General features: G+C 36.9%; 1 protein-coding gene across 3 annotated transcripts in view; it reads right to left on the bottom strand.

Moving 5' to 3' along the window:
• Positions 1–611: 611 nt before the first annotated feature.
• The window catches only part of LOC132182667 (uncharacterized), a 44,539-nt gene continuing 26,368 nt past the window's right edge, over positions 612–18,782 (bottom strand). The window contains exons 4-18 of one of the 3 annotated variants that reach the window (XM_059595973.1): positions 10,158–10,200; positions 9,455–9,673; positions 9,200–9,337; positions 8,322–8,393; positions 7,158–7,202; positions 6,979–7,058; positions 6,750–6,814; positions 6,599–6,665; positions 6,313–6,426; positions 4,648–4,721; positions 2,088–2,185; positions 1,954–2,010; positions 1,794–1,862; positions 1,659–1,712; positions 612–927 (exon numbers count right to left, since the gene is read on the bottom strand). In XM_059595973.1, coding sequence (XP_059451956.1) covers positions 856–927; positions 1,659–1,712; positions 1,794–1,862; positions 1,954–2,010; positions 2,088–2,185; positions 4,648–4,721; positions 6,313–6,426; positions 6,599–6,665; positions 6,750–6,814; positions 6,979–7,058; positions 7,158–7,202; positions 8,322–8,393; positions 9,200–9,337; positions 9,455–9,673; positions 10,158–10,200 — 1,267 coding nt within the window. In that variant the 3' untranslated portion in view covers positions 612–855. Of the gene's footprint in view, positions 928–1,658; positions 1,713–1,793; positions 1,863–1,953; positions 2,011–2,058; positions 2,186–4,647; positions 4,722–6,312; positions 6,427–6,598; positions 6,666–6,749; positions 6,815–6,978; positions 7,059–7,157; positions 7,203–8,321; positions 8,394–9,199; positions 9,338–9,454; positions 9,674–10,157; positions 10,201–18,782 lie in introns of those variants that run through there. The other 2 variants (XM_059595974.1, XR_009440320.1) reach the window with 2 other exon arrangements.

Genomic DNA, 18,782 nt, shown 5'->3' with positions numbered 1-18,782 from the left:
TAAAATTCAACACCTAACATAAATAGCCACATCATCATTGATGACATGGCCACCTAATTAAATTTTCTATTTAAAAAATATATATATTTTTTCAAAAAAAATAATAGTTTGCAAATCACAATACCAAACACACCATAAATAAATAGTTTTCATCACCTGCATTTTATAATTCCTTTTATTTTATTTTTTAATTTATTTTTCACTTTTTTAAGTGATGACATTGAACCCACAACCTAACGTTTTAAATTACCACAAAATCAATTAAAACGTTTTAAAACTGGTCTCTGTTGATGAATGTTCGGTAAGTCTCGCAAAATTCAACTGAGTAAAAGATTTTTCAGTTAATCAGTGATGATATTAACACTCCTTCATACTAATAAATGAAAAGAAGCTTATTCTAAGTACCAGCTCCGGCCAAAAGAAGAATAAGAACTATAGCATAGAAGCAGAATCTAAAAAAGAAAACATTTGAGGCCAGTTTCCTCAAGTGGTTCGGAATGATTATTAGAGGCCTCCAATTCAACTCAAAACTTGTTTATAAAAGAAAAATAAAAAATAAAAACTTTTCAGCAACAGGAAACCTCAGCACTAGAAATATTTGCATGTAGACAAAGTTTAATTTTACTCTGCATTAACAAAAAGGTTTTGAATATGTCAAATTGACTGATGCATAAATAAATAAACTGTTTAAAACATGTAATTATGAAAAAAAAAAAAAAAAACCAGACTTTGATATATGTTATATGTCAACACCCTTCCCCACTTATATAAGTATAACATAATTTGAAAAGAAAGTAGTAAATCGCTACAATGATCCACGAGAGAATTTGAAGCCATGCAAACCCCAGCAAGTAATTACGAAGTGGTATGCTCCTCTCTTGTTGCCGATTTCTTTCTCATCGTCCAGAAAGCAGCAAAATATCGGTTCTGCAAAGTGGATGAAGTCTTAGATGCTCATACCAACAAAGCTTTTAAGATATGCAACAAGCACCCATGCACTCAGGTGGAATTCTTAGAAAAGAGTAATGATATTTATTATACTTCTATACGACTACCATACAACTTGATAATGTGGCAATGAAGATTAGCAGTAGTAAAATAAGTAAAATTTAATGAGTGATTTATACTGATCTTAATTGTATGACAGTCGCAAAGCAATTTACTAAATAGCATTGTTAATCGAAACTATTAGATTTAAAAAAGTCTCCACTGGCCTTAAACAACACAAACCCAAATTGAATATAAGTTCTTTTCTATCTAATCTTACTCAACTCAAAATAATTTTGCTTATTGAGAAAATGTGGAATAACAATTGGCTATTGAACCATTTTTTATCGACCAGCTTCAGAAAAATCATAGTTTCCAGGGTAAAATTTTAGTACAGTTGATTTGAACCAAGTAATGTTCAAAGATATCATTGCTGCGAGTAAGCGCAAAAATGTGGCTCAACCATTGGGATTTACGAGTTATAAAAGATAGTAAAAAGCCTTTGCTCAAGATGATAAATGATGCAAGAGCGGGCGTAGTGAGTTTGCAATAGCAAACAACAATAGAATCACAACTCTTCTTAAACCAAGATTTTATCAAGAAATCAAGGCAAAAGGGATAGAAAATCACTCATAGAAATGGGTAAAACTGGCTTGCATCAATAAACTTACTTGCATCATTGATCTCGGATTTGTAGTGTAGGTTGTCTCAATGGTGTTTTCCTTCTGCAGTCCATGAATAAGTCAATACATTTACTGTAATTCAAAAATACAAAATGCAATAGAATAGATATGGACCAACATTACCTCAAACTGAAATCCATACTGCAATGCTACCTTTTTCAAATCTTCCAAACTTAGTTCAACGGACATTTCCTAAATCGTAATGACAATAGAAACTTATTAAACGCTCAATCCATCTATTGCAAAGTGAGTGCGTATTAAATGAACTTAAGGAGAAGCTTACATCCTGCCCATACATATCCGCAAAGTGATAGAGTAGGGGCCCCATATTTATCCAAACCTGTTATTCACTTAATTAATCAAAGCAGCAATGAGAAAAAAAAGAAACCTCTGTTCGGTATCGACCGAGAAACTTACTCCACCATCTTTCAATATTTTCGATATGATTTCAATGTATTCAATGATGTTGTGAGCCGTGTCAATAAAGAAACAGGTTACAACCACATCCCAAACCCCTGCATGAACCACAAATATACTCCATAAGAAATTACTATCAGTATTGGTAGGATTCATGTGCACCTATTATTAAATATCTGACACTGGGTGTTACAACGTAGTGACAATTTCTCCAAGATAATCTTTGCCATAAAAAAAAATAATAATAAAAAAAAAGAAGCAAGAATATAAAAGGAAAAATTCTCCAACTAACTAATTGCAATCATAAGCAAAACAAGTTTTTACAAATGAATACTTTCATTGCATGCAGATACATCTCTGTTCATACCAACCACCAACGAAAAAAAATTTATTTTGATGGCATGCTAAATAGTACCTGTGCTTTACTTTAAATGAACAACAAATTTGTCTCCATGCATTTATTTATTAGAATATTAATTAAATGATTAAAATCACCATTTCCTATCCACTTAAGTTTTTGGGATAAATAGTAATTTATCATGATATCAAAGCAGAGATTGTGAGTTTGAATCTTGGCTCTACAATTTATCCCCTATTTCAATTAAATATTCCACGTGTTGGGCTTCACTTATTGATGGACAGTTTGAGCCACACGTAAAGGAGTGTTAAATTACTAATTGAATGACTAATTTCACCATTTCCTTTAGCTTAAGCTTTTGGAACAAGTGTGAATTAACAATATTGCCATCCATCTATCATGTACTTATTAGCTAAACTCCTGGTCAGCAATTCCTTAGGGTCACGTGTCTAAGATACAGAAGATACTAATGTGGGATGCTAGATATCACGCTATTCACTTGAAGAGACAAAAAAACATAAATTGATTTTGAAAATATTTAAAGCTTTCTCTAGTTTGGTGATACAGAAAAATGCATATTAAGGTGGGTAGAAAATGATGCAATATATGCTGCCCTATACTGGTCACAAGGATTTAAGAAAAAAAAAATTGAAATTATAAAAGTTAGATAATGTATAATTGATTTTTTTTTTTTTTTGATAAGTTATAATGTATAATTATAGATAATGTATAATTGAAAATTTAAGCCGGACCTATAGGATAATTACTAAAACCTTTTTTTATTGGGCCAAATTAGCTGGTGTCTCACACCCGAAAAAGAGACAGTACACAATAATCACCTGGGCTATGTTGCCAAGTGAAAATTGTCAACCTACAGTTAAAGACCCTTTTTTTTTTTGGTCAATGTTAAAGCAATGGAATGGTCACTTGTTACAGTTAGGACCAATTGGGGCCAGATTCTTTGGAAATGGAGATAGGAGGCTCCAGTTTTGACATGAAATGTATTCTAGGGATAGACTTTAAATAAATTTTTTTTATACAAATTAAGAGTTTAGATGACAAACAATAAAAGAAGAGAACAAAATATATTAATCACACAATAATAGTATTTGCACGGGTACAGACAATAGTGCTCATGAAGGAATTCCACTAAGAAAAGATGGTGTATGATAGTCGTGAGGGATGCTCAAACCACTTTATGGGCATAGTTAGAAGTGGATCTCATAAAGTTATGGAAGAATGTTGCTATTTCAAAAGCTGCAGTGGGTTTTTAATACCTAAAACCCCCAATACACCCATAGTATTACTCACTACTAGAGCTCACACTTTTGGTCTCATAATCTGAATTGATGAGAAGGTTTAGCGGTCTCAAAACCCTAGCCTACACGTGTGGATCGCAAGAGGAATCAAATTAGTCCCAACACCAAGCCTAACTCACTTCAAAAAAAAAAAAAAAAAAAAAAAAAACCCAAGCCTAACTGATTTCAGGTATGGTCTTTGTGCCTGCGCAAATTTTTGTTTTTGTTTTTTTTTTTTTGCATGATCTTATGCTCTGCTTTCATGATACTTGTTCTTGGATTTTTTTTTTTGATAAGTACTTGTTCTTGGATTTTTCCGTTGTATCTTTGAGATATATTCCCAAACTTCATAAGTCAACTTCACCTCCTCTAAATGGCTAATATAACAGTATAATCTGTCTAAACCATATTTCATAGCTGTGGACAGAATATTCATCTAAGCAAGATCAGGCTAACCCCAAGTGTCATGCTTACTTCTTTGGAACTAACAATCAGTATGCTTTAGTTCAAACCGATATAAAATAACTCTTAACTGAAAAATTTGGTAAGTACTTGGAAAATTCTGGCTACAACAGTTTTTCAGTATCAAGTTCAAAATGCTTGCTCCAATATGCTACAAACTGATTTGCTTTGGCAGAACTTGTCCAATGTTAATTCAAGATCCTAGTTTTCAAAACCAATCATATTTGAACAATGATCTCGTGTAATATTTACTACTACCAGATGTCTGGAATAGTAATTTTTTCTATTAGTTATTCCATTTTTTAGAACTTATTATGCAAAACAAAGAGATTTTTTTGATAAGTAATGTATATTAAAAAAAACAGACAGAGGGGTACAACCCAAGTACACAAAAAGTATTATGCAAAACAAAGAGATAATAAGAAGTCATACTATTCTTTACCTACTTGACTCGGATCGCTATAAACTTCAACAAAGTCGCCGCCACACATGGAAAAGCCTTCAGTAATTCCTGCACTGCTTGGAAGGAAAGTTAAAGATCATTATTATGTTTTTTTATGAGTAAGTTACACACATAGTGGGGCTTACACCCATGACCACACCCTCCATTCTATTCTCATGGGGGGAAGAAGCATCATTCGAAAACAAATAAAAGAAGCATCATCAAAGAAATTTAAAAACAAATGTGTAAAAATCATAGAAACAAATAATACTTTGGTACAAGAGAATATTGTTTGAACATAAACAAATTGAGCACACAATTCCTTTGTATTATGAAGGAGAAATTTGTGAAAAGTGTTCACATCATTTTACAATTGTATGAATCATACTAGAAATGGTGCACAAGTTTTGCTACTAGGGGTAATATGGAGATCTATTGATACTATAGTGCTTCTACAAAGCAAACCACATACTATTACCAGTAACTCTAATTTTTTACTCCTTCCATCCAAATTTTAATGTCTTGCTTTCCTTTTGAGGACGTCCCAAAATAAATGTTTACTTTCCAAAGTATAAACATTTACTTAAACTAATTTCATCATTTTCAATAAAAAAAAGTAAACAAGATTCTCATTAACAGTTGTGCCTATATCTAGTTTAGAATAAAGAACATTTTATAAGCGAGTTAGACTTTCCACTTTCAATTATTAATCACAGCATTTAGATCTAAGGCACTGGAAGAAAATAGAGAAAGAGGAGGCTTTACACTCATACATAGCCTCTCTCACCTCACAATATACATATTGTCAAATTCAATACAATGACCAAATACCCCTGTAACAAATCACTGCCACCAACATATTCTTGTAACCCTAGCAAACTCTTTTAACACTCCCCCTCAAGCTAGAACAACTATATCATATAAGCTAGAAACAAATAAACTCTAACCGCTTTTGACACAAGAACTTTGTAAACACGTCAACTAACTGGTCTCTAGACTTCACAAATGGTGCAGATGTATCTCCACCAAGTATCTTATCTCAAATAAAATGACAATCAACCTCAGTATGTTATCTCCGTCACAATCAACCTCAATATGAAGGTCTAACTTGAGTTTCTCTAATACATGCGCTATTTTGCATTAACTACAAGTAAGAGAAAGAGAAACAGCTAATATTCCAATCTCAAAGTCACAGCTCAAACTGAGCATCCACGTTAAAGGGGGGACAAGTCATTAATTATGATAGGGGTACCAGCAAAACCCCAACCCACCACTAGAATGGATTATGAGATATTGATTGAAGAACTGGGCCTCCACAATCACCAATATGAGGCACCACAAATGCAGGAAGTTGGAAAACATTTACAAGAAAAAATGCCTAACATTGTGAAGCTACAAATATAATAATATGAAGATCATTGAGAATATCTATTTTAACTTTCTTTTGTGTTATAGACCATAGGTTTCCAACTTTTTGTCTCATAGATAATTACTACTGAAATGGGAAACTCGCTTTTAGTTGAGCAAAGTTTGCCTCCAAAAAGATCATATTATGGGGAAAAATCAGGATGATGTTCAAAGATAATAAAAAATATTACAAGTTGAAAAGCTTTTGAAAGGAGAAACAACAGAAAGACAAAATAACGTAAAAAGCAGTATGGATACCTAGCCGGATGAATATCTGGTATTGAAACAGGACGAAGTTGGTCACCATCTGAAAGTGAATTGCAATTACTGTGAATCCACGGATATATCGTCCACTCTCCAGCAGTTTGTGTTCTAACAAACCAACCAAACCCATTTGAAAAGGTTTAATACAGAAAGTGAAAAAGAGAGGAGGAAAAGAAAAAGGTGTCAGAATGATCTATCTCTAGTTATAGGATATAACCTCCCATCATGGTTGGAAGATGCATAAGATCAAGACTAGAAAGAAGTTTTCATGAATTCTTACTGATTAAGAATAAAACTTGAGCATATCATCATGTAGTATGAGAACTCATTTCCCTGGCATATAAAACCTGTTTCATGATATGAGAATATCAGGCAGTGAGTAAGCAGACATGTGAAACCAGAATTGCAACCATCTTCGGTGAAATACATACCGAGGCATGAAATCTCCAAAGCCAGCCGGCCAAGTCCAGCACCAGGAACCAAACAGGAAGGAGGGCTGTTCAACTTTTATTTTTAGAACAAAGTACATTGCTTGAATAAAACACAACTCCCACCCGATCAGCAATGACAATTCGATCATTAGAATGATCGAGACAAGATGCAAATGTGGTAGAGGATTACTTTGAGTGTAACCAAATAAACAAGAGGAAGTTTAGTTACCTGTCCTTTTCACGATTAGGGAAGAGGGCATCGAGCTCTTCAAGAATAGGCTTGTAGCACTGATCACGTTCTTTCTTTCCCTGTAATAAAAATAAGTAAGGAAGGAACCGAAAGACGTTGGACCAAAATTCTTTGATGATAATGTTGAACTTAGAAATTGACAAGAAATCAAGCAGTACCTCTGCTGCCCAGTCTCTAACTATATTCCTTATTATACAACGAACCTGAAGAGGAAGAAGATTAAAGAATCAAAATCTTATCAACTAGCAACAAAGGAGAAGAGAAAAAAAACCAAGGGAAAGAAGAAAAAAAAAAAAAAGGCAAATTCCTTCTAAGGTATCCAAACGGTAATATAAGTACCATACCCATTTTATCTCAGCTAAGTTACAGATAGTTTATGTGTTAATAATTGCAACTCATAAGTGCTTATTTTAGTACCAATTGAGACTAATATGATGTCAAGTATGTTTTCATCAGTATTTATTGGATTAATAATATATATTAAAGCTACGCAATTTCGAAGTTGTGAGAGACTGAGAAAAGAAGAGTATATATTGCATACTTGCAGACAGTATCCTACATCACAATCAGTATCATATTATACTTCTACATTTTCCCCTTGCTCAACACTACTAAAAATCTTGAGTGCTGGGCAGCTGCGAAACACAATCACAATCACGTCAAAAACACTCTAAAGGAAACCTAAATTGCTTTTATTTGGATAAGCAACTAAGCTCAATCATAGCATATACGGACAATGGTTGCAGGTTAATAACTGAAATTTCAAACCAGTACATTTTTCTCTATTTACTTAGCTCCTTTAGTGATTAGCTTTTCTGACTTTCTCGTTTTCTTTTCTTCTTCTACTTAGCCATTTTCTTATATACTTCCTGTGTATTAGGGTTGTGCTACTCTACGCTTTTTGATATATACAACATTACTTAACCCAAAAAAAAAAAAACAAAACAAAAAAACGTTATTCTAGATACATAACTTACAAGATGCATCACAGGTAGTACTGTTTATAAATTTCTTTCATTATTTTCAATATTTTACTTTTCACAACAGATACACAAACATGTCCATGAATAAGGGTATCATGTGGTCAAGTTCAAAAACTTTATTTCATGTCAGACAACAGAACCCAAATAATTCCAAAATCTTGCATTTTCCATCAAATAAAAGAATTCTAAAAAAATCTGTACATTCTCATACAAGCCATTGAACTTGATACCACCACTCCGATCATATCGAATAAGCATTTCAAATCATCTATATGACATAGATACAAAATATTAATGGCAAAGGAGAACCAGTTCCTACCAACAAAAGAACCAACATACCTTATCAACATCGACCAAAGGAACATTCAACTGAAACGAGGGGTCCAACCACTCTTGAAACGATGAGGACACCTGAAAGTGTAACAATGAGAAAGATATTTAATGATGAAACAAATGAATAGTGTAATAGTGACAAATGAATCAATGCTTGAACAAACTAGCAAAAGGGAGGGGGGGAATCAAGTGAAAATTCTACACATATCTTAGAAATCCCTAATCATAATAAATACATAAATGAATATTGGATGAATATTGGATAGACGGAAGTCTCTACCAATGCTGGAGCAGCATGTTCATGGTTAAAGAGAGTTCTGATCCATTTGTATAAAGAACGCTCTTAGTTTCTTTAGTTTCTGACTTTCAGCAAATACTCCCTCCCATTCACAATTCTCTCCTAGGGTGTGTGTGTGTTTGCACCAGCGAAAGGGGAAGAGATAGAGATATATGACAACTTTTTAGAAGAAAAAAGATGAGGCCATAGAACTTGATCGAGCTCGGAGGCCAGTCTAGCAGGTGATTTTGGAGAATTGGAAAAAAGTAAGATGTTCACACAATAATTTTCCCTATCCATTGAGAGATGCAACCCACAAAAAGAACTGCCTCCTTTCAAAAACATAACCTGATGAGGCAATCTAGCCAGAATCTAACACTATAACTACATATGAAGAGATAATTTAAAAGCAAAAAATAATGTAAGTGGTGAAAAAGCACGAGATGCTACCATCTCACCCTAAGTGAAGGTTTAAATTCTAAAGAGCCCCAATCATCGAGTGGTGCACCAGAATCCAATATTATATATCTCATGATCCTAGATCTAAACACTCTCCAACAAGTTTACATACGCATGACAACTTGGAAGAAAAATCAAAAGACATTACATTTCCTTTTCCATTGGAATCAGTGACCTCATTTCCACCACATTTATTTATCTCTTCATTATAATTGAAGCCTGGAGGATGCAAGCCTGGAGGATACCTCCTAGTGATAGACTCATGATGACCTTCAATTTCCATCTCCTGTTGTTATCTACAGAGGTCAAATTTCTAAATGAAAAAGACATAGATAGAACTGACCATACATTGAACTTTCATTTATTTAAAGAGTTAATACAGTCATATAAATGCTAAAAAAACCTCATTGATATTTGCCCCGTTCGGTGACTTGCAGATCACATTGCTCCCTTCCCCACAACAGGCTTGATCATTTTTGGTGAAACACAAGCTTCCACTTGTCGATTGACAAGAACAAGCATTCCTCTCTCCCAAGAAGAAATGGTCATTCGGGGGATTTTCAAGATGCGAGTCTTCAAAAATATCCGCATCTTGGCTCATATCAAGTGGGGGTTCAAATGCCTGACAAGCAATATATTTTTTATGGGCAAGAGAGAGAAGAAATAGGAAAAATTCATGATACCAAAAAGTCAACACTCATTTTCCCAAATAAGATATAAAACCTTTTTTTTTTTTTTTTTTTTGATTTGGCATCAGGTATTAGGAGCTTCGCTCCGGGTGCACAAGCCCTCGGCAAGGAGTTTCCCGCAAGTGCACCTCGGTTAATTCAAGGGGTGAACCCCCGGTTCAATGGCCCCAAGAAGCAGTTTGCACTTAGTGGGTTTCAAACCTAAGACCTTGAGGAGCATACTCAAAGTCCCACGCTGTCCAACCACTGAGCCAACCCCTTGGAATAAAACTTTTTCTTAAATATCAGCCCTTTGAGAAGGGATGAGATTTGTGGCCCCAAAGATTATCAAAATGTAGAAAATTTCAAAAAAAAAAAGGGTAAAACAAACAGCGCAAAGGTGATTAGTCACCAACAAGAGTGGGAGTCAAAACAGACCTGAAGCATGTTAAATATGAAATATGCATTTCTAGAAATACACCTGCAAAATCAAAAGCACAACAAATTACAATCTGCCAATATGTTGTTATATCAAATTCAAATTTGAATATTATAGCTACAATATCCAGCATATAGTAACTGTCAAGATTAGTATTTTCTAAAAAAGAGAGAGGCTCAGGATCTATATCTAGCCCTCACAATCTATTGATATATATATAGGAACAAATACAGTATTTTGAAATATGGACACCTCACCATATGACAATTCATAGGGAACACCTCACCACAGGACAACACATAACGACTCCTGACTACCTTCTAAAATAGGGACACTTGTCCCTTTCTTTCTAACACTCCCCCCTCAAGCTGGAACTTATATATATCATATAAGCCTAGCATTTAACATACAAACTCTTATTGACACAAAGACTCATCTGCATGTTGAAATACCAGCAAATTGGTTGAAAAACAAGAATAATCGACCGAAAACACCATGAAACTGGCTGCAAACCACCATTATTAAGGTTCTTGGTTGAATATGAGGAAGCTGGGGCAACCAAGAGTTTCAGTTCCAATTCCAATAGAAGAGTAAATCCCATTGTTGGCAATAACTGAGTTACCACCCTGAAGTCAAATTATTAATTACATGAATTATAGGGTGTAGGAGGGAATGACTAGAATGAATTCCATTATATCAATAGCAATAATAAAGGAATGGCTGACACAATCAGTTCAGTCAAAAACTGAACCGACCAAAAAATCTTCGGAACCGGCTGCAACAACACTGAACCGGCAGAAATATCACCAAACCAGACAAAAAACAATGTAAACTGACCGAAATATCAACAAACCAAACGAAAAACAATCAGAACAGTCTGAAATATCACCAACCGGCTGAAAACAAAACTGAACAAGCAGAAATATCCCCAGCTCGCTGAAAACCAAGCTGAACCAAACAAAACACAACAAAAATGACTGAAAAAACATCTGAACCAGATGAAAATCGACCTGTATTGGCTGAAACACAACCAAAACTTGCCTGTTACCCTGTTTGGTTGCATTTTACAAAAGGGAATCCAAATGCTTGTGGGAATCTGGATTTTGCCGTCTTTTTTAAGAAATGCGGATTCCTTTCTAAAGAAGTGGGAATCCACATTCCCTTGGCCTTGGAATTTTTTTTTCTTCTAAATGACAAAAATGCCCAAATTTATTATTCATAAGGAGCAAAAAAAAAAAACTCATGTATGCACTAAAAAATTTTGCTTTCTCAATCCCCATACCTTACAAAAACTTTAGAACTTATTGATGCTATTATTTGATTTTTTTTTTTTTTTTTTATTGAATATTATCATGGTTATAGTCAAAATATGTGATAATTTTGTTACAGTTATTTTTTTAATGCTACTTATTTGGGTTTGATTGTGACCATTTGTAAAATCCGTATATAAAAGAGAGGAACTATTTTATTCCACAAAGAAAATAAATCATAATCTATATATAAATGTAAGGAACAATCTATTGGTCATTGCTTCCATTCAATCTGATGGTAACTGGAACCATAAGTATGATGTGGCAATGAGGAAACAAATATAGTATAGCACATGTCTCCACAAAACAGAAATGAACGGGTTTTATTTGATTATAGATGAAAAATGAAGAATAGTATACACAATTTATCTATTGGCAAATTTCTGCTTTCAGATGGAACAGCATGTCATTTAGTTAGAGACTTCGGGAAGTATCTCTGGTTTATTTGTTCTTTTTGTTTAGTCACTAGTGGTTGTAGAGTCTAACTCATTGAATATACGATGGGTTACGTGGGTTATTTTTACGTGGAATCAAATCCATACGAGTCACGTTCAGCCAATGGGAGTCCGAATATCAAGTTGACGGAATGGAGCAGAATGAATCTAAGTACGGTTGTCATGGGAGTCACGAGGTTGGTATGGTTACTCAAGATGATGAAAGAGTTGGCGTCGGAGGCGATGGAGACGGGTGCATCCAGAGATCACCGAATGGGCGGCCCAGTTATGTTTCTACAGAAAAGGGTGAATAAGTATGGGAAATTCATGGAGATAACTTAATATGGTCGTGGAGGGAGATGCAATCTCGTTGTAATTCCGGAGGGGCGTGAAGGTCAGGGTTGAAGGCATTGTATATCGCAAATGGAGCGGCTCGTGAAGCATCTGAACTATGTGAGGAATGCAAAGGAGACGAAGAGTGCTACACCAGTACAGTCACGAGCGGTGGTTCCTAGGCAGACGTTTGCTGATGTGGTGGAGGGGAAGAGGTTAGAGTCTGAAACAGAGGAAAGGGGAAAGGGCAAGATGGGAAATTCAAAAGAGGTGCCCAGAAAGGAAAACGTTGAAAGGACTAAGAAAGGAAAGGAGAAGATCAAGGCCGAGAATCATGCAATTTCAAAATGGAATGAGATGGTGGAGCTCATGGATGAAGGGGTAGTTAATATGAAAATAATGAGAGATCTTTTGGAATCTTTCAAATTCAAGATGGAAAGATACATGCAGAAATATGGACTAGATTACGTGGAAGAAGGAAATTATCGCGTGGATTTTAATAGTGGGAAGGGTGGCATTACAAGCCAAATGGGCCCAAAAAAAAGAATGATAAAATACAAGTGGGGCCTAGTGACAGTGGGCCTTTCTTACAATCAGCCCATCAAATATTACAAAGAAACTGAGTATCGAAGGAAGCCCAAGACAGGGGCAAGATGGCGGGTGAAGCAGTGGGTGCAACTCGTCCAGCCGGCGCCAGAGAAGTCAACGGAGACCAGCCGGAGCAGTCCTCATGAACTTCTTTTAGGTGCAGACAGGGTGATGGAGCTAGACAAAGCCACACATGCAGTGGGAAAGGAGGATAGTCAAGCTTTGATGAATACAGAATTTCTGGTAGGAAGACCGAAGGTGGCTATGGTGACAGATATGGATGGGTTTGGCGAAGAAAGGGTCGGACCAGAGAAAGAAGAAGTTGCATAGGCCGGAGAAGTGATTCTGACCAAACTGGCGATGTTGACTGTGGAGACACAAACGGAGCAACAACGTCCCAAGGAGAATTTGAAGAGTAATTCTGTGATTCGTCGAAGTAGCGAAAAACAGGTTCGTCAGAGCTGTTCGCCGGAGGGGCAGAAATCCTGGGAGGAGTTGGACCAAAGCCTGGTGGGGAAGGGTCACATGGAGAGGATCCGAAGAAGGATTATCATCCAATTGAACCTGACGAAGCTGTGGGGGATGCTTGTGACGTGCGACAGCTCTCTAGGGTGGTGCAGACCTCGCCGATGGACTTCAGTGAGGGGTCAGGGTCGTATTCTGATGATAGGTCAGGTCCAGGGATGGTTGAAAACAAGGGGAATTTGGTTTTGGGTAGTTGTGATGATGGGGAAGTTGGTTTGGAGGAGACAATACTAGAAAAGGTTACCAATAGCTGGGTTATTGATAGGTGTATAGACTTTTATCCCAAAATTGGATTGACTTGTGAGGGGGAAAAGGATAAAATGGAGGCTTTACTCAATGATATTGAAGATTCTTGTAAGCAGCCAGTTATCGATGTGGTGGGTACTTCCTCTAGTGTCCCTGCTTCTAGAGGAAATAGGGAGCTGAAGAGACCAGACTGTTACATCAATTATGAAAGGGGCCGGTCGGAAATCCAGCAAGGTAAGGGAAGAGGGAGGGGTCGACATGGTGGTCTATGAAGCCAAAAATCATTGTGTGGAATGTGAGAGGGTTGAATGCCTTCAAGAAAAGATTGAGGATTAGGAGTCATTTAAAAGAGTGGAAAGCAGAAATTGTGTGCTTGATCGAAACAAAGATGGAGTTTATTTTCCGGGAGGTGGTACATAGTTTATGGGGAGGCCAACATGTGGGTTGGATGTATAAGGGGTCTAATGGGGTATCGAGGGGCATGTTGTTCATGTGGGATAGGAGGATGGTTGAAAAAAAGGAGGAGTGTATGGGGAGTTACACAATGGCCTGTTCTTTTCAGAATGTGGGGGACCATTTTGAATGGGCGTTTGGGGAGGTGTATGGCCCGAATGATGATGTGGAGAGAAGGATCCTTTGGGAGGAGTTGGCTGGTTTGATGAATGTGTGGGAGGTACCATGGTGTTTTGGTGGGGATTTTAATATAGTTCAGTTTCCTAGTGAGAGGTCTAGTGATTCGAACTATTCTACAGGCATGATGGATTTTTTGGATTTTATATCCGAACAAGGTTTGGTGGATATTCCATTGGCAGGGGGTCTACATACATGGTCCAATAATCAAGAAGATGAAACTTGGTCAAGAATTGATCGATTCTTATTCTCACCAGATTGGGAGGATCACTATCCGGCGATGTCACAAAGAAGGCTTCAACGTCTACTTTCCAATCACTTTCCCTTATTGTTGGATTGTGGGGAATCTAGTGGAGGTCGTAAGTATTTTAAATTTGAGAATATGTGGTTAAGGTCTAAAGGCTTTGTTGACAAGGTTAAGTCTTGGTGGAATTCGTATATGTTTGAAGGCTTACCTAGTTTTGTTTTGGTTAATAAGCTGATATCCCTTAAACTGGATTTGAAAAAATGGAACAACGCGGTGTTTGGTGACATTGGGAGGAAAAAAAAAAAGAGTTGTTGGAAGGGATCCAGGAGCTGGATGTTATGGCAGAAACTAGAGGTTTAGTAGAGGAAGAAAAAATTAAATTGGCTGATCTGTCGAAGGAATTGGAGAATACTTTATTGTTGAGGAAATACATTGGCGACAAAAATCGAGAGAGTTGTGGCTGAAGGAGTGGGATAGTAATACTAGGTTTTTTCATAAGGTGGCTAATTCCCATTGCAGATATAATCGTGTGGAAGCTTTACGTATCAATGGTGCTTTGTCCTATAATCTTACAGAGGTAAAAGAACATATTGTGCAGTTCTATCAAAGCTTATATTCTGAGCGAAGTTCTTGGAGACCTAAAATGGATAATCAATTTTTTTCGTCCATTGATGAGGAGGAGAAGAATTGGTTAGAAAGAGACTTTGAGGAGGAGGTTTGGGAGGTGGTAAAAGGTATGGAGGGTGACAAGACACCGGGACCGGATGGTTTCACCATGGCATTCTTCCAATCTTGTTGGGCTGTGGTGAAACACGATGTTATGGCTGTTTTTTTCTGAATTCCATCGAAGACGCCAGTTGGTGAAGAGTATGAATGTAACGTTTGTGTCCTTGGTTCCAAAGAAAAGGCGGATGCAATAGAGGTGAAGGATTTTCTGCCCATTAGCTTGGTGGGAGGGGTGTATAAAATTTTATCCAAGGTCTTGGCCACTAGAGTGAAAACTGTTTTAGGAAAGATCATCTCTAACTCTCAAAATGCTTTCATTGGTGGGCGACAAATATTAGATTATGTGCTCATTGCTAAAGAATGTTTGGATGGTCGTATGAGATTAGGGGTGCCAGGTGTTATTTGCAAATTGGACTTGGAAAAGGCTTATGACCATGTTAACTGAGACTTTTTGTTGTACTTACTGAAAAGATGTGGGTTCGGAGAGAGATGGAGGGGTTGGATAGAGTGGTGTATTTCGTCGGTCAGATTCTCCATTTTGGTAAATGCAACGCCAGAGGATTTCTTTAATAGTTCGCGGGGGATTCGGCAAGGGGACCCAATGTCGCCGTTACTTTTTGTGTTGGTTATGGAGGCTTTGAGCGGGATGGTGAATGCGACGATAGAGCAAGGTTTATTGTCAGGTTTCTCTATGGGAGAAAGGGCTTTTTCAGATTTGGTGGTTTCTCATTCTTTATTTGCTGATGATACCTTGATTTTCTGTGAAGCATATTTGAGCAAATCCGATACGTATGCCTTATTCTCTTGTGCTTTGAGGCAGTTTCGGGGCTGAGAGTTAATCTTGGTAAATCAAAACTTGTTGCTATAGGAGAAGCAGACAACATTGGGATTTTGGCTAATATTCTTGGGTATAGTGTTGCGGCTTTGCCTATAAAGTATTTGGGTTTGCCATTAGGGGCTATGCACAAGGCTACGTCTATGTGGAATGGTGTGCTTGAGCAGATGGAGCGTCATATGGCAGGATGGAAGAAATTGTATCTATCAAAGGGAGGTCAATTAACTCTTATAAAGAGTACGTTGTCTAATCTTCCGATTTATTTTTTATCTTTGTTTCCTGTTCCTATGAGTGTGGTCAAAAGAATTGAGAAACTTCAAAGAGATTTCCTGTGGAGAGGAATGAGAGACGAACAAAAATTGCATCTTGTTAATTGGAACCAAATATGCAGTCCCCTATGGGCCGGCAGTATTGGCATTCGGAATGTACATAAGTTTAATCAAGCTCTCTTGGAAAAATAGTTATGGAGATATGCGACAGAGAGTGAGGCTCTTTGGTACAAGATAATCAAAGCCAAGTATGAAGATCAGGATGGTGAGTGGTGTTCGAAGGCGGTGTCAGGTTCTTATGGTGTGGGTTTGTGGAAGCCTATTAGAAGAGGTTGGGATACTTGCGAAAGGCGTGAGGTCTGAGGTGGGGATGGGATCGGAAGTTCGCTTCTGGCATGATATTTGGTGTGACGATCAACCGTTGAAGCATGCTTTCCCTTCCTTGTTTAGTATTGCGAGGTACAAAGAAGCGTGGGTGAAGGATAATTTTAGTTGGAGGAATGGGATGGTTGAGTGGAATATCATTTTTGTGCGTTCCGCCCAGGATTGGGAATTGGATGTGGTCTCATCTTTCTTTGAACTGCTATACTCTTGTAAGGTTTCTTATGGTAATGCAGACTGTATTCAATGGTCCTCATCTAAAAAGGGTACGCTTGAGGTGAAATCGTTCTATAAGGCCTTGTCCATTCCAAATTGGGAGGTGTTTCCATGGAAGAGTATTTGACGCTCTAAAGTGCCTTCGCGAGTAGCATTTTTTGGGTGGACTGCAGCTCTCGGCAAAATTCTGACACATAACAATTTGCGAAAGAGGAGTATTGTAGTAGTGCAATGGTGTTGTATTTGAAAAAAGAATGGGGAGTCCGTAGATCATTTGTTGATTCATTGTGAAGTGGCTACTCGGTTATGGAACTATGTTTTTTCTTTGTTCAGTATTGAGTGGGTCATGCCGCAAAGTTTCTTTGACTTGCTTTCTTGCTGGAATCAAGTGGGGGGTAGGGATATCTCTAAAGTCATTTGGAGGATGGTTCCTTTGTGCATCACATGGTGTATTTGGCAGGAGAGGAATGCCCGAACGTTTGAGGATAAGGAGTGTTCGGTGGATGGGATGAGGAAGAATATGATCTCTATGCTACACTTGTCGGCGTTGGCTCATCACCGTAGTGTTGTCCCAACTATAGATAAGTTCTTGAATATGTGCTCTCTGTATATTCCGTAGAGATTTCTATTTTATATATTTTTGCATTAAGGTTGCGCCCCTCTACACTTTTTCAATAATATTCACATTAATTATCAAAACAAAAAAACCCATAGTTTATATTTTTTTTTTTTTTCTTCCGTGTCATTTTTTGATTAATTTTTAAATAATTTTGTATCAAACAACCTTATGCGCTTGAAAAGAAAAGCATAAGGATACTCTTGGATACATAAATAATTCCTACAAGATGCCCAAGAGTAAACCAAACTTGGAAATATCATATTCTCAAGATTCCTAATCATTCCCAAACGTGGGTTAGTTTCATTCCCGAAAATTCCGATTTCCAAACATCACATTTTTGGGAATGTAGATGCTTGAGGAAATGTTTAGATTCTCCGAACCAAACACCACGTTATTGTAATTTTGTTTCCTTAGCACTTAGGTGAGAAGGGCATTCCCTGTTGACCGAATTTTAATTGTTGGGGTATGCCCCTCTGCATTTGTATAGTTTTCCATTTAGATATAAAATTTAACTCATCCAAAAAAGAAGAAAGAATTTGACAGCTTTGAACATGGACCTATAAAAGGCCAATCTAAGCTAAATCTTACAAATATGAATCAAGATAAATCTCTTTTTAATTTGGGAAATAAATGTGTAGTCCATCTATACGTTCAAAAAGTTTAGACTAGAAAAGAGAAGAAGAAGCATAAAATTCAAGCTTATTTGAACCATGAATTATAGAAATATAAGCTAGCGTGATAAATTATCAGGACCATCCATATACCTAATCTCAACGCAATACCTATAACTCATAATTAAAATTTTCTATTCAATCCCTGAAAAATAAACCAATCATAAAAGATCCTTACTAGATTACTATTCAGGGTTAATTACCTTTTTAGTGCCTACGTTTTCATGTTTTTATTTTTTCTCACCTAGGTTTTAATCCGTGTTACAGATAGTACCTGACATATGGGTAAATACAAATTTAGTACCTTCATCACCATTTTGTCAGCCAAACTAATGAACTGCAATGAGGGTGGTTTTAGCTACCTCCTGCAGCCGGTCTGGGGGTGGGTCGACCACCCCCAAGGCCTTTGAGGGTGGTTTCGGCCACCTCTTTTTTGGAATTGAAGGGCCTTAGGAGTGGTTCGGCCACCCCCAGACAAGCCGCAAGGGGTGGCCGAAACCACCCCATAGCAATCTATTAGTTTGGCTAACGGAATGGTGACAGAGGTACTAAATTGATATTTACCCATAAGTCGAGTACTATTTGTGATACAAA

The sequence above is a fragment of the Corylus avellana genome, chromosome ca5 (assembly GCF_901000735.1).
Source record: "Corylus avellana chromosome ca5, CavTom2PMs-1.0".
Classification (NCBI taxonomy): domain Eukaryota; kingdom Viridiplantae; phylum Streptophyta; class Magnoliopsida; order Fagales; family Betulaceae; genus Corylus; species Corylus avellana.
Note: the sequence above shows the minus strand (reverse complement) of the source record. Positions and strands in the feature narration are given on the sequence as shown.